The 14,402-nt window shown below is 30.8% G+C and overlaps 1 protein-coding gene across 1 annotated transcript; it reads left to right on the forward strand.

The window, feature by feature from the left end:
- Positions 1-7,899: 7,899 nt before the first annotated feature.
- On the forward strand, positions 7,900-10,234 carry TRIADDRAFT_60482 (uncharacterized protein; the record flags this gene model as incomplete). The annotated part of the gene is made up of 2 exons (XM_002116367.1): positions 7,900-7,931; positions 9,223-10,234. The coding sequence occupies 2 exons, from the start codon at positions 7,900-7,902 to the stop codon at positions 10,232-10,234; spliced, it is 1,044 nt and encodes a 347-aa protein (XP_002116403.1).
- Positions 10,235-14,402: the final 4,168 nt, after the last annotated feature.

Below are 14,402 nucleotides of genomic sequence, written 5' to 3' on the forward strand. Positions count from 1 at the left end.
AGCCTCTCTTCGGAAATAGGATAGAATTGGGTCCATCAAGCCAGTCTAGAAGGTAAGAGTTGAAGTATCCAGCTGTTTCAAATCTAGTTTGGTAGGTAATCTGTTTCTTTTGTAACATCATAAAGGGTGAAAAAATGCTGCAAAGTGTCACTGTCATTCTAACTTGTTAAATTTTTCAGTCTTATACAACGACATTGTAAAGATATTTGCGATCAAGCAGCTCAACAGAATTGGAATATCATTAGAGTCACTTGCAATAATGATGATGATGATAAATAACGGTTGTTATGATTGCAGTAGCGCTACATTATTATATTGTAATAAATGATTTATCCTCAAAGTGTTTGAAAATCTTATATGGTAGTGATGACAACTCCGGAAATGGGACTAAATCTTATTCAACAATTTTACCCTCTCTTCAGAAATAAGAAAGAATCAACCCTATCTTTCAAACCAGACCACTAGATAAGATTGTCTAGGAGTGACACCATTTCGAATCTAGTACAACAATTTATTTATTTTTTTTCGAACATTGTAAAGGGTGAAAAATGTTGCAAAGTGCCGTCATCTATTCTAATCCGTTAATCTTTATCAGTCTCGTGCAATGATAGTTTAAAGGCATTTTATTATCATTCAGCTCGATTGAGCTGAATTATCATTAGAATCAATTGATGTGATGATGACGATCAATAACGGTTTTATGATTGCTATAATGGTGCATAATAAATTAACTTTTGGACTATTTTTCAGAAAGATTTATAATAATGTTATTGTTATCAGGGGTAATTAAATTGTCATCCAATCAGCAAATGTAATCATTGACGCTTTAGATAATAGCTAGTAACGTTATTTATTGTATTTATTAAACGGTTGTCCAGATGTCTACATGAAGGGGGTTGAATTTAAATAATCTTTACCTAGTCGTTTGTTGAAAATCCAATACAGTAGAAACGGAGATTGCTTGTAATCCAAGTAGTCGTTGATAGAAGAGTACAGGTAGGAGTGGTAATTACTCTCCTTTTGAAATACTCCTTTTACAATTGATTTCAAATTGGAATCATTTTCGTGATCAGCAACAAGACGATTATAAGCTGAAATTAGTTCCTGATCAAGGAAACAACTATTCAATTATCCAGTGTGTCATTTAAAAAATCAATTGCAGCCATCTTCAAATTACATCTCAATCAAGTCATGGCAAGGTAAAGGATCTTTATAAATCATTTTTTGACAGGATTATCAGGCAGGTGATCCGAAAATAATTAAATTACTTAATATTATTTGTTCAAAAAAACATCGCTAGATAACACTTAGCAACATTTTAATGACTGCTTTCGCATAATCTAATTTAATTTTAGGCTATTAACATACTCTATTTTTATTTTTATCCATCATCATTTCTTTTAAGCACTGAGAGAGAACAGCAATGTTTTGATGACTATCATCGCTTAGCTTGATTAAATTATAGGCTCTTAACACAGACAATTTCTATTCTCATCCATCATAATATACCCTTCTAAACGAGATAGAGAAATTATCATTTTCAGCTTCAATACTTTCTTATTTCCGAGCAATGTTATTGACTAACTCGATTCGTTCCTCATCAGCCTCTTTCATCAAGATTAATCATTCACTCCATAATTTGCTTTCCTCATTGCCAGCAATATTAAGCATGTTAGCATAATGGACGATAAAAGACATTTTTCATCTATCTTATCTTCAGGTATCCTTCTGTATTGTTATTTCATTACTATATTATTTTACTCTCACTTCCTTATTTGAAGACGATCTGAAAGAATTATTTTATGTCTATAAGTACACAACGATTTTTCTAAGCGAACCAATATATGCCTTTCAAATTGTAACAGAATTTAATTTAAGTTATTTACTTTATAAAGAATACAGAGTTATAGGGAAGTTGAATGCAAATCAGATTATTTATAAAATCTATCGTTACAAAGATAAGTTTTACTGATCTTGCCACTGCCTAGGAGAACATGCACCTTGTTCATTTTGAGATTAGATTTACTGGAAAGGTCAGGTTCAGATTCTTACGCAAGCGTTCCGCTAGGTGTATATTTCGGATTAATCTTCGTTCCTTTACAAATTCATTGCTCACCATTTCTTCACCTTTGCAATATGTTGAAGAAAGCTGCGAAAATTTATCTAAATGATCTCCAAGGATTTTCTTCTAGTTTGCGTAGAAATACTGAATAATATGTATCAGAGGTTTAAATTCGCTAATTTTATTGTTTACAGAACGTTATGATCGAAAAAAATGAAAGAATGAGAAAGAGACTTTATTCCAAGTTTAAATAAATTAGTATGATACATTATTAAAATTACATCTGGTCAGGCTCGTTAAGAGACTGATCGATGGCAATGGCGGTAGAGTCGAATAGCAAACTATTTTTAAGGGCCACGTAAATCTTTCTTTATATCATGCATTATCGCTTAAGTAGGTGTAAATCCGTTTCCATCGATAACTACGGCATCTCATGATTATGAAATGAAAAAAAGAGAATGATGGATTTTATCATATCTAGATTAATTACCGCGCAATTAAAGTGCAGTTTATCTACTCGATCTGTTTAGGTTTTGATTGAAAATATGAAGAGTAAAGTAGTCAAATAAATTATTGTAGATCATTGGACCAATTCTTCGTTTTATCCCACTGAAGATGCTTATTTTAAAATGGATATAAAATGGACCAGAGCATTCGAGAAGCTTGCAGTAGCTGCTGTAGTATGGGCGAGATTATTTTCCTCATTCAGTATTGGGATTTGTAAATTTACATCAAGCTACGATTGCTATTCATGAGAGAGAAGATATTGTACAACTCTATTTACAAGACCTTATTAAAATTTACAGTTACCATGTTAATATGGTGAATGTTATACTAATACATGGATTATTGTTAATAAAATAGCCTCGGTACATGCGGTGTAATTGGAATGATCATTCTCGATTTCTTTCTAAAGCTGTAAGGCTACATTATACCAGCGAAGTAGCTCTAGCCTTCAAAGTAAATGCAATTGATATTCAATTTTTTTTACATTAGTAGGTCATAATTAAGACTGATTTTGAGTTGAGCAATAACATTTGCATTACGCAATGGCTGCAAAATTCAAAGTCAATTACACATAATGTCTATATGTTATAAGCTATAGTCACCTATACTAGGGCAGTTTGTCGGCGATCATGATAACTTGTGAGAAAGTTGAATTAAGAGTGTAAGTGAATGAAAGGGAAATTATAAATAGAGGCTTAAGTGAAGAGATTTTCAAGAGAGTGTTCATGCGTGAATGGAACGGGTTTCAAGATCGAGCATGAATCGTTAGTTTAAAACGCTTTGGATGAGAATGAATTTGAGTCTGATATAGGATTTTTCTGACATATAATATTCTAACCTACTGATTAAATCACTTTTATATGATAAATCAATTGTACTTTTACATTCTAATTATCTATTAGAATATATATCAAAAGTGAGAAATGGAATGGAGTAAAATAAATTATCATTTACGAATACGATTGCTCTAGGTTTCAAAGTGTTTGCATAGTTCAGAGTTATGATGGCAGATCTGCGTATCATGTTGCCTTAGAAATTTATTCATATTACTTTATATCCAGTTATTGGAGAAATTTTATTAATGCGATTATGCCGATCAAATTAGTAGATTCTCTGCTATTGCTTAAAATGGCACGGGAATTAAAAAAGTTAATACATGCGAATAACCACTTAATTAGAAAGTCCTTTATCATTAACTACCGTTAGCTTGTCAAAAACATCTTAATTTCATCAAGAATTGTGCAAACGCTATAGCTGTGGCATTATAACCATAAAAATTCAATGCAAGATCCTGAATGACTTCATAGCTTATAATAGTTAAGCAATCGACTGCCTTTATATGTAATAATTTCCCCTTCCAACTTTCAAATAAAATGAATGCTAAGCATGCTTTTAGCGAACATTTTCTTAGCCTTATTTATTGTAAGTCTCAGCTGATCTATACTAGCACTGCAATAGTCTGTGGTACTGTAGATTTACTCTTCGAAATGCTACCAGTAATTTTCAAGTGGAATCTATACCCAGTAAATTAAATGTATACCCTAGAAAATAGAATTGATAAGCTACGATAGTTTGCATACAATAAATAATCATGCATTATTCATTGCTTGTGCACATGTCATGCAATGCCTCTATAATTTACTGCTTCCTTTCTTTGCGACTTATTATTTACTGGCATCTGCTTGACGTAAAAATACAGTGGCTGAATTTTTTACTATAGAGCCAAAGATTTATCTATTTATGAAGAAAATGGGCTGAGATTTTATTACAGTGAGCTTAGAACAAGATACTAATGGCTGGGGTAAATAAATTATCATTTGTTTACGTCAGGCTTATTGTATATACACGAACTATCTATCTACTAAATCTTACTACTTCATCGATTAGTGTTGAGAAGATATGGCGGATACAGTATAAATCTGTTGATAAGGAATAAGATCTGCCAATATAAGATTAGCAGCTTTCCGTTTGTAGTGCAGCCCCAAATATAGCTTAGATTACTATTATAAGACTGTACGAGAATAACTTAACTTGTAAGGTAGAGTGTAAGATTGTCAGATAATCAGATAGTCCTTGGTAGTCAGACGAACCTAACTTCTGTAATAAAGTGAAATTTGCAAGAAACTGTGGTTCTTGATTTATTGTTTTGAAGATCACTTTATCACAACGTTAGATCTATCTAATTAGACGTTACGCTATAAATTCATCTCTAATACATCGCTATTTTGCCATCATTTTTGATTATTGTGATTTTATGGCGATTATTTACTAAAGTCTATTTCAAGTTTGAAAACACTTTCCAATTCTGCAACATCAATATCCACATGATAGAATTGGTTACACTGTATAGATTTTTAAATCTACTCTCAAAACTATGACAACATCAATCGCTAATTAACATTTATTTAAGATACATTTCGGCCTTATTCATTAATGTATTCTACATTGGCGTTGCACTAAATAATAACAACTATGATTTGCATCATATCAATTGTTGATCGGATTTCCATCTGATATACAATACTTAAAATGATGTTTACTAATCTTGTTACTTTAGAATTAGCTATTTCCAGTGACGCAAAATCTATCAATTATTGAATAGAACTTTCTGCTACGATTTTTTTCTGTTTATAACATTTAAAATTAAACCACTAGATAGAATGCATACTGCCTCATCAATCGTCGATAAGAAAATCGATCAAATGTATAAATATACAATTGTAGTTTATTCATACTGAATCAGTCGTTGAAGAAAGAGTTCGATTTAAAGAAGACATGTTGTGGTCAAAACCCAAATTTGGCCAATCTTAAAATCGACAAAATCAATCGTTCGTAAAACTGCGATTGATTATAAGTATAAAAATGCATATGTAGTTCATTCATATTTAATCAATTTTTGATCAGATCTCCATCGAATAAACCTTACCTCTGGGATATATCATATTCGATAATCTTATTGTTTTAAAATTATCTATTTCTAGCGATACACATTTTACCATTGAGTAGAAATTGAAGCCCCGATCTTTTTCCGATTTATGAAATTTTTTATTTAGTCACTAGATACGCGTATAATAATGGTGTCTCATCAATCGTTGATGAGAAGCTCGATTCAAAGTATAAATATACTCACGTAGTTTAGTATTACCGAATCAATCGTTAATCAGATTTTCGATCGGATATACATACCTCATGTCCTATTCGTTAACCTTGTTATTTTATAATTAGCTATTCCTGGTGGCATACATTCTTTCATTAATTAAAGCTTTGAGCCAGTAATTTTTATGTAGTTGTGAAATTTATAATTTAATCGCTAGATAATAATAACGCTGTCTTATTAATCTTTGATAATTAATAAGTTCGATTATAAAATAAGTATTCAAACTTAGTTCATTTACTTCTAATCAAAGCTATCATGAACAAAATCGATATCATTGCAATAAAGTACTACCTTCAGTCCTACTCTGAACTGGTCACCCAATAATTAGTCTTACAAAGTAGCGGTTTAGTATTAACTTATTACTTAAAAATACTCTTAAATTTTACAGTGGTAAAACTTTTAACCAAGTAAACTATACAGCTGATTCTCAAATTTTCGGTTGAGGTCCATTCTAAAGAAGGCAACTCTTCACACCCTTCGTTGCAACATTTTAATGATATATGTTTAAAAATTCAGTCTCCCTGGGCTAATCACATTCAAACGTCATTCAGCTTATTCGATACTTCCCTTATTAAACTCAATGCTCCAGAAGGCTCCTGCAGGTGCAAGACCCCTAACTAGGTATGATTGGCATCGCTCATACACAGCCAATTATATGTAAGATACTGAAACAAGCTGATACCACTTACCGAGGCACCCTATAGTCTCATTTAAGGCTACAGCTGTCGTCTCTACCATCATCCACTAATAGTAAACGACTACCTTTAAAGCCATAAAGTAATCCATGGCACCATTAATCTATTCAGATCTAGCATCATCTTACTAATGATTATTGGGATCTCACTATAAAACCTATTTCCCCACAATTGTGGTCATTTCTTTTAAGGGATTATGAAAATAGAATCAATCGGGTAATAAGTTTTAGACAGGAATTATTTCATTTATAATCATTATTTAATCCGTATTTTAAAAGCAATATTTTAATTATATTTTACAGCTAAATCGTCAATTTTTCGATCAAATTTTTCATGAATGCTATAGTAATAATAACCAACAACAATCTGTATTTTATAACTTCCTCTTTTTGATACTGTATCAACGACCATGAATCAAGGGCTACGATCACACCAATTTTTTTAGCTCATTAACTACATGTGCATATTAAAATTTTCTATTTTCTTTGCCTAGGTTATCTTAATCAGGATTTGTATTCGATACACAATACACATTCAATTCATAAAAATCATTTATATCTATTCATAATTCGTAATCTTCATATAATTATTATCCGAATACCATTCATTCTTGATCAATGTTACATACAGATAATTAGTACATGCTTTATTTTACTGATATCACAGTTTGCCTGTAAAAAAAAATTTCCATCAGTATTTTCACAGCTATTTTTGCCCTAGCTTCCATTATCAATCGAATTTTTAATCGAATGTATTATTTATTTTATATTAGTAACAGATTTCTTTAATTTTACTATTCTCCAAGATAGAGCCGTCGAACCTTGATCGACATTTATGTATTTGATTCTTATCTAGTATTCAATAAGTTTTTATATACTTAATTTTTATCCATTGATCTACAAAAATTTTATAATTCTACATTGTAGCTATTCTTGTACCTTGACGTTCTTTCTTTAAATCTGTAATATTGATATTGCCTTTCTTTCGATGATTTATACTAACTGAATTAGCAGTAAATAGGAAAGTATGTATGTTGTGATCTATACAACTATTCCAAGTTCTTTTACTTTTGAGAAATGTCCAAATCGACAATAACCAGAATCCACTTATTCTATTCCTTACATTCAACTCCAGATAAATTTTTAATTCTATTTTTTACTCTATATAGCGATTCAATAACCAGTCGGCAATCAATAGCGGCATTAATTTGAACTAAAAAAAGCGAAATTTTCGCTATCAGTATCTATTTTAACAAATTACTAGCTCGTTATAGTTAGTGTTAGATTATAGAAGATCATAGCTATTTGATAGATGAAATCCGTCTAACAATGAAAATTCACTTAAATAGAACTTAAAATAAGCGAAATAAATGCTTGGGAGGCATTACTATGTGTATTAATGACCAGATTATTAAATGCCAATTTATCTATATCTGCAGCCTTGCAATTTAAAATTAATAATAGCATTCCTGTAATTAGATGATTCACTTTGAATCAGTCGTGGATGAAAGGTAATTGCTATCGCTTTAGGTCAATATTGAATTAGAAATCAACCTATGAAGCAAAATTTAGCGTAGCATAATAGAGCATTAATTAGTCAGCGAATTTCTTATATATATTTATTAAATATTAGCTAGTCTTACATGACAAATGCGATATTATACTACCGATATAAGTTTAACAATGTATAAAGAGTGGTCATTTGTTTGTCAATCTTTGTAGCTGATAGAGCAATTTGCTGTACTTTCAATCCGAAATTCCGATGACTAAAAATTTTTTTCGCTTTAAGTAACAAAAGAGCGAGCTGAAGCTTCGGTTCTTATCCCTGTTATCTTAATCGTGTTTTGTTTATATCATCCAGTAAAAACAGGCGATAAAGATTTAAGGTGACAAGCGACAACCGGTATAAATGTTGATCTAGTTTACTTATGGAACGGTAGACCTATTAATTATCATCACCTCCAATCAATTTTTAAACATTTATAATAGAATTAGCAATTTATTTGAATCTATTACATGAAAACTAAAGCGGAGTGTTAATATTTCTACAGTTTGTTTGAATAAGTTTACTGACTATAAATGAAAATTACGTCTTTTTCCAATAAAATTGTAATATACTCATGGCCTTGACGAAATGACTTCAAGCACAATCGAGCATCTTAAATAACTTAAAAATATTAATCGTTTTATTAGCATAAAATAAAAATTTATTAAGAGAATAGAGATGTAATGAAAAGTCGAAAAATAGATTTTCCTTTTCATAGACTAAACAAAAGAAACTCACGATTAATAACTTCACACTTAAAAGTATGCACTGTGCTCGTATATTTGAAGGGTTTTCAAAAATTTGTAATTATCTTGTTCTAAGACTCCGAAATAGCATGTTTACATTATTGTATCCAGAATCATTACCGGAATTCAATTTCCATACTAGGAAATTAAATTAATTCGGTTTATTGGACCAATACATTTCAATCTTTAGAGATATTTGATATGATAATTGTACTGCAGAAATTGACATTCATGGTGAATTGGTATCGGAAAACAAATACAATTATAATCTACCATTCCTAATTGACTGAGCCACAAAATTAGCAATCTATACTCATTAATATTTCCTTAAATTGGTAGCCCTTGTCTTTAAAAGCAAGGCTAAATAAAGCATGGCTAGATAAACTTAGAATATTTAAGCAAGTTATGAACTGAAAAAAAAACAAATAGCATATCAATCTTGCTTGCATCTTTAACCCTTAGCTAATTCTTTCCTCATTGTAAAATTTTGTTTTTTTGCTTCTCTTTTAGTCATAATCCGAATATTACTATCTATAACGGCTCCAATCACATACCAGATGAAAATTATGAAGAAATAACACCTCTTGGCATTACAAGTCTGGCAATCCAAATAAGTATTGTTGTTCTTAGTGTCATCTGCAATTCCTTAGTTATCGCTACGATTGTTGGATATCGTCGGCTGCATAATAATACTAACTACTTGGTAGTCAATCAGTGTGTTGTTGATTTCCTCTTTGCAACTCTCATCATTGCAGTTTACCCTATCCAAGCCTTGCTTGGCTATTGGCCGTTTATTAAAGAATGGTGTGCTATCCATTACTGCTTAAGCATTGGCTTAGTGATGGTATCTATACTTAATTTATGCGCCATCAGTTTTGATCGCTATATAGCTATTTGTCATCCCTATCATCATCCTAGACTCATGACCAAGAAATCGCTGATCATTATTTTACTCTTTGTGTGGATACAGCCATTACTCATCAGTTTACTACCCATTATGTTGTGGCGAACACATCATGATCTTCCTTTTGGTATATGCTCCTATGATATTAATCGATCATTAATCCAAGAAAGAGTTTATTTAGCATCATTTTTGATGATTAACTATGTGATACCAGCATTTATTATGCTATTATTATATTCATTAATATTTCGTACTGCATGTCGACAAGTCCATCAAATTAATAAGCAAAATATGATTTCTTCGTCTTCACTGTCAGATTCTATTCGTACTCATAAAACCTCCGATAAGGACATTAAGTTAGTCCTTTTATTTCTGGCTATCGTCGGCACCCTATATATTTGTTGGACACCTCTATATACTCTAATGATGATAAGTTACTTTGATGTATTTTATCAGCCTCACATCGGGACTTTTGTGGCAATCATGTTGGCCTTTTCTAATTGTGCTATTAATCCCATAATATACAGCTGCTCCAATGCTCCAATTCGCAAAGGCTTATTCAAATTAGTTGGAATAAAAGTAAATATTCGATCGGAACGATACGTTACCACAGTTTAGAAGATAATTCTTTTCTCTCCATTGGCCTCATTTTCTTTAATGTCCGAAAATGGATCGGTTGAAAAATATAAAAAATAGAACCTTTAATAGTATATATTTAGAGGATCTACTGTTGATTCTCTTCATAATGATATAGGAATTATTCAATTTAAATTGCTTCGTTTCTACTGTTTCCTTTAAATCAGATGCATGTGAAACGCCAATAGAAGATTTATTCTTCCTAGAAATTGGAATTAAAATTACTCGTAGCTATAATCTAATCTATTTATGCTATCAGCCAATAATTCAATTGTTTCATGTATATTTAAATGATTAGCGGTATTAATCTACTTTTCCCAATTTATTTCAGGTCAAGCCGCAATAGTACTCCAGTTTTCCAATACTATAGATTTTATTACTGTAACTTGAGTTTCCGTATTTACTCGTTTTTGAGATCTTTATCGAAAAATATCTGTAATGATAATATGGAGATGTATCGCATATTTGACTAAATTTGTTCCCTAATGATAATCAAAAAGGGCTTAACTCATCACTTTCAGCTGATAAATATAACATTTGGAAGCTGCTGGTTCCTAATTGCAAAAAGTTTTCGCAAAAGCTTTATCTGAGAAATTCCATAGGGATGAATTCCTGTCATGACTGTTTACCTCTAAGCTTGCTTTCATTATCAGAATGATAATGAAATCATAATGATGGAAATGTTTGATTTATAATTATTCAGCTAATTCTCTTGTATTATATCGCAAGCATGTACAGTTTTATACATATTAATCAAATGTCTATTTCTAATAGGAAGTTTCATGCCCTCATTAGCCTTAATTCACGATACTCGTATTAACTGCACTTCATTTCATTTAATCTTGCCTGATTGTAGCATTTCAGGATAGGATTATGTTATTACTTTTAATCATTTTCAAACCTTTGGTACGTAAATTCCTATCACTTCATGAAGAATATCTTGATTTTAGTAGCCCTTAATTACTTACAGTACGTTCATCAATATGTTGGTAGCTAAATATCAGTACGAGGGCTTGGGTATATCACAAATGAGCGTTAGTTTGCGTAGGATTGAAAATACCAAGAAGGCAGTAATACTTAATTTCAACAAGTGTTTAAACATCTAGAATGCTACTAATTCGTTATCTTATTCAGACTTAATCTGGATTAAAAATATTTGTGGCTATACTCTTCTGTTGTCTACATTGTAATAAAGTAATTGTACCGACATTATTAAAATTTAGCTAATCTGGCGTTTATATTAACGTACTGATTCAATACACAACAGTAAAATGCATGTAGACTAAGTTCTTACCATATTCAGTAATAACATTATTTCTATCTGTCAAAAGTAACATAGATCATTATTAATTTAGAACTGAGACACATATTCAATTCGATAAGCTTTCAGCGTAAAATCTATCAGTTTAATAAACTTTACAAGATCCAATAATTCTAAAATGCAATCACCTATTCTCTATTGCTATATCTAATTTCCTGGTTTACCAAAGTTTAAATGGCATTAATCATTTCAGAATATTTTATAAAAGTTAATATTCGATAACGTATTACTCATTAAACTATAGATGATGTACTGTACGTTAATGTAAGATAATCGGTTTAATGATAAGGGTTGCAAGATATATGAATGTGCATGTAGATTCTTCCCCGTTAAAGGCTGTTGCTAAAGCTATAACAACCTTAAGGCAACTAAAATAATTGGCTAGCTAATATACATAAGTAGCTACTATGCTAATATCCCTCGGATTCCGCACGATTTCCATTAGTAAATACTTAACAAAAAACTTTAGGAAAGGCATTAAATTTCATGAACTTATGCTCGGTGTTACAAGAAATTACTTACATAATTAATTATCGAAATTACAGATTCAGGGCCGAACATGATCGCTAAATAACTACAATGGAATAAGATTATGTTGTGTTATGGATTCTATGAAGAAATTTACCTACTGTTCCATAAGATTTGTACAAACAAAAAGGTTGCACGAAATCATAACATTAATAACCCAGCTAGTATGTCCTTGCTAGCATATTTATAGTCGAGAAATGGATATAACGGCTACTGGCCAGCTATGAGCTTCAAATTAATATCATCCAATAGGAAGAAATGGATGATGACATCGGTAACCACCTGGTTGTAGCATATGTTAGTCAATGCTCAATTGAAAAAGTAAATATTAAAATTAAAATTTGCCGTCTATATGTCGTTAGTCAATGCGTATGTACATGCTTATAAAATAAAATAAAAAATTAGAAAAATATGAATATAAATTTTGTAAAAATATCTTCTCCTGTACATTATGAAAATATATTGAAAGTAAAACTGTTAAAGGACAATTCTTTGAATGGATTACAAATGATCTTGGGTATTATAGAAACTCAATAAAATAATAACTAGTATACAGCAATGTAAATTTTGGCTTCTAGTAAATACAGAATAATGTTGACCTTACCGATGCAATGATTCATTCGCTATATTAAAAGAATTCTCATTAAGCTTAGCACAATCCATATAGACCGACTCCACCCAAAAATAAATTTGCATATGTATACCAAACAGCTGCACGTTAAAATTTCCATTTATAATTTTACAAACCTTCCGTAATTAGAAACTTGGACTTTAGTAATTTATGCAGTTATTATTTTAATGGTTAGTGTGGTAATCCTAGCATTTTCATAGTGTCAAGGGCATCGATTTGGATGTCGAAATTTACTTACTCCTAAGAACATAGATGAAAATGCAGAATCATTCATATTATTGGATTTTCATTATAATATCAGGTGAAATGAATACCGTAAGAATTACTTTTGTCACCCATATTGAATTAGCATCTTGTTAATATATATCTAGATATAATTATCACTCATGATAGTATAGTTATTTAGGTAAGTGTTCACGTTAGATCTTAATTTCTGCTTCTTTATTCTCAACTTACTATACAAAGCAGCCTTCCAAAATTGTTATACCGCATAAAATTTTTCATATTGCACAGTATTAAATTTATTTTAGATAAATACTTATAGCATTTCTAATTATTGTATTGATCATAAATGCGAATCTGATAGATTTCCACAGCAATGTACGACTGGTTCTTGTTCAGTAAATGTCATATGCTTACTTTACGTTATTAATTACCCCCTAACTTCTGATAGGGATACTGGTACTCCAATAGTTGTCGCAATCAGAATACTAAGTTAGTACATATATACCAGCGTTTATTTTAAATTCTTAGAAGCCTAGAGTATCGATTATTAAATACGCAGTATTCGATAATGATAATTTACATCAATGAGTTTTCTGAACAATTTAATAAATATCCGGTAGCACCATTATATACCAGTCTTTGCAATATCAAACTGATTAATATCTACTGTATCAATTACTATACCCTTAGTATTAGGAAAGATGATATTTTCTGATGACGTTTATACCTAGTTCATTAAGTCAATTAAATGATGGGAATCATGGTAAAAAAAGAAGCAAAGTTACGCATGGCTTCTGAGATAGGACAGTATTGATATCGCATTTTTTAGCTATTTTTGTATACTAAGGATGTTAAGCCGGCATGATAATAGTTCAGGAGAATAATAGCTTTAAGTTTTATGGAATGGTAATTAAACCATTTTATGATGTATCCACTGTAGTTGAGCTTAAATTATAATTATTACACGGCAAAAGGGTAGATGCAATTGAAGAAAGTTTAATTTTTGGTCTTAACTGCAAACCTCAGTTTCACATGTTATTGCAATTACTTTCCGTAATGGTAATTTGGGCAAGTGAAGGCTATATTTTTGCAATTCTGTAGAAGATTGCTGTAGTGGTAAAAGGATCGCAAGATTTACTAGGGTTCTATTAATAAATAATGGATTATGATAATAGTGGTTACAGTCCATAGTTATGCGATTATTTATTGTTTAATGACTATAGAATGAAAGTAATAAAATGATTATTGTAAAATTTACCAAGGTTCTATAAGTAAATAACGGATTATAATGATAGTAGATACAGTCAAATAGTTATACGCTTATTTATAGTTCGATGACTACAGAATGAAATTTATCTCACTATCTTTAGTTGTCTCGATATCCAATTCTCAATCTCCCCTTCTGATGCTTACCACTTTTGATTCGGAATTGGAAACTACAACTG

Source organism: Trichoplax adhaerens, genomic scaffold (genome assembly GCF_000150275.1).
Source record: "Trichoplax adhaerens TRIADscaffold_15 genomic scaffold, whole genome shotgun sequence".
NCBI classification, from domain to species: Eukaryota; Metazoa; Placozoa; class Uniplacotomia; order Trichoplacea; family Trichoplacidae; genus Trichoplax; species Trichoplax adhaerens.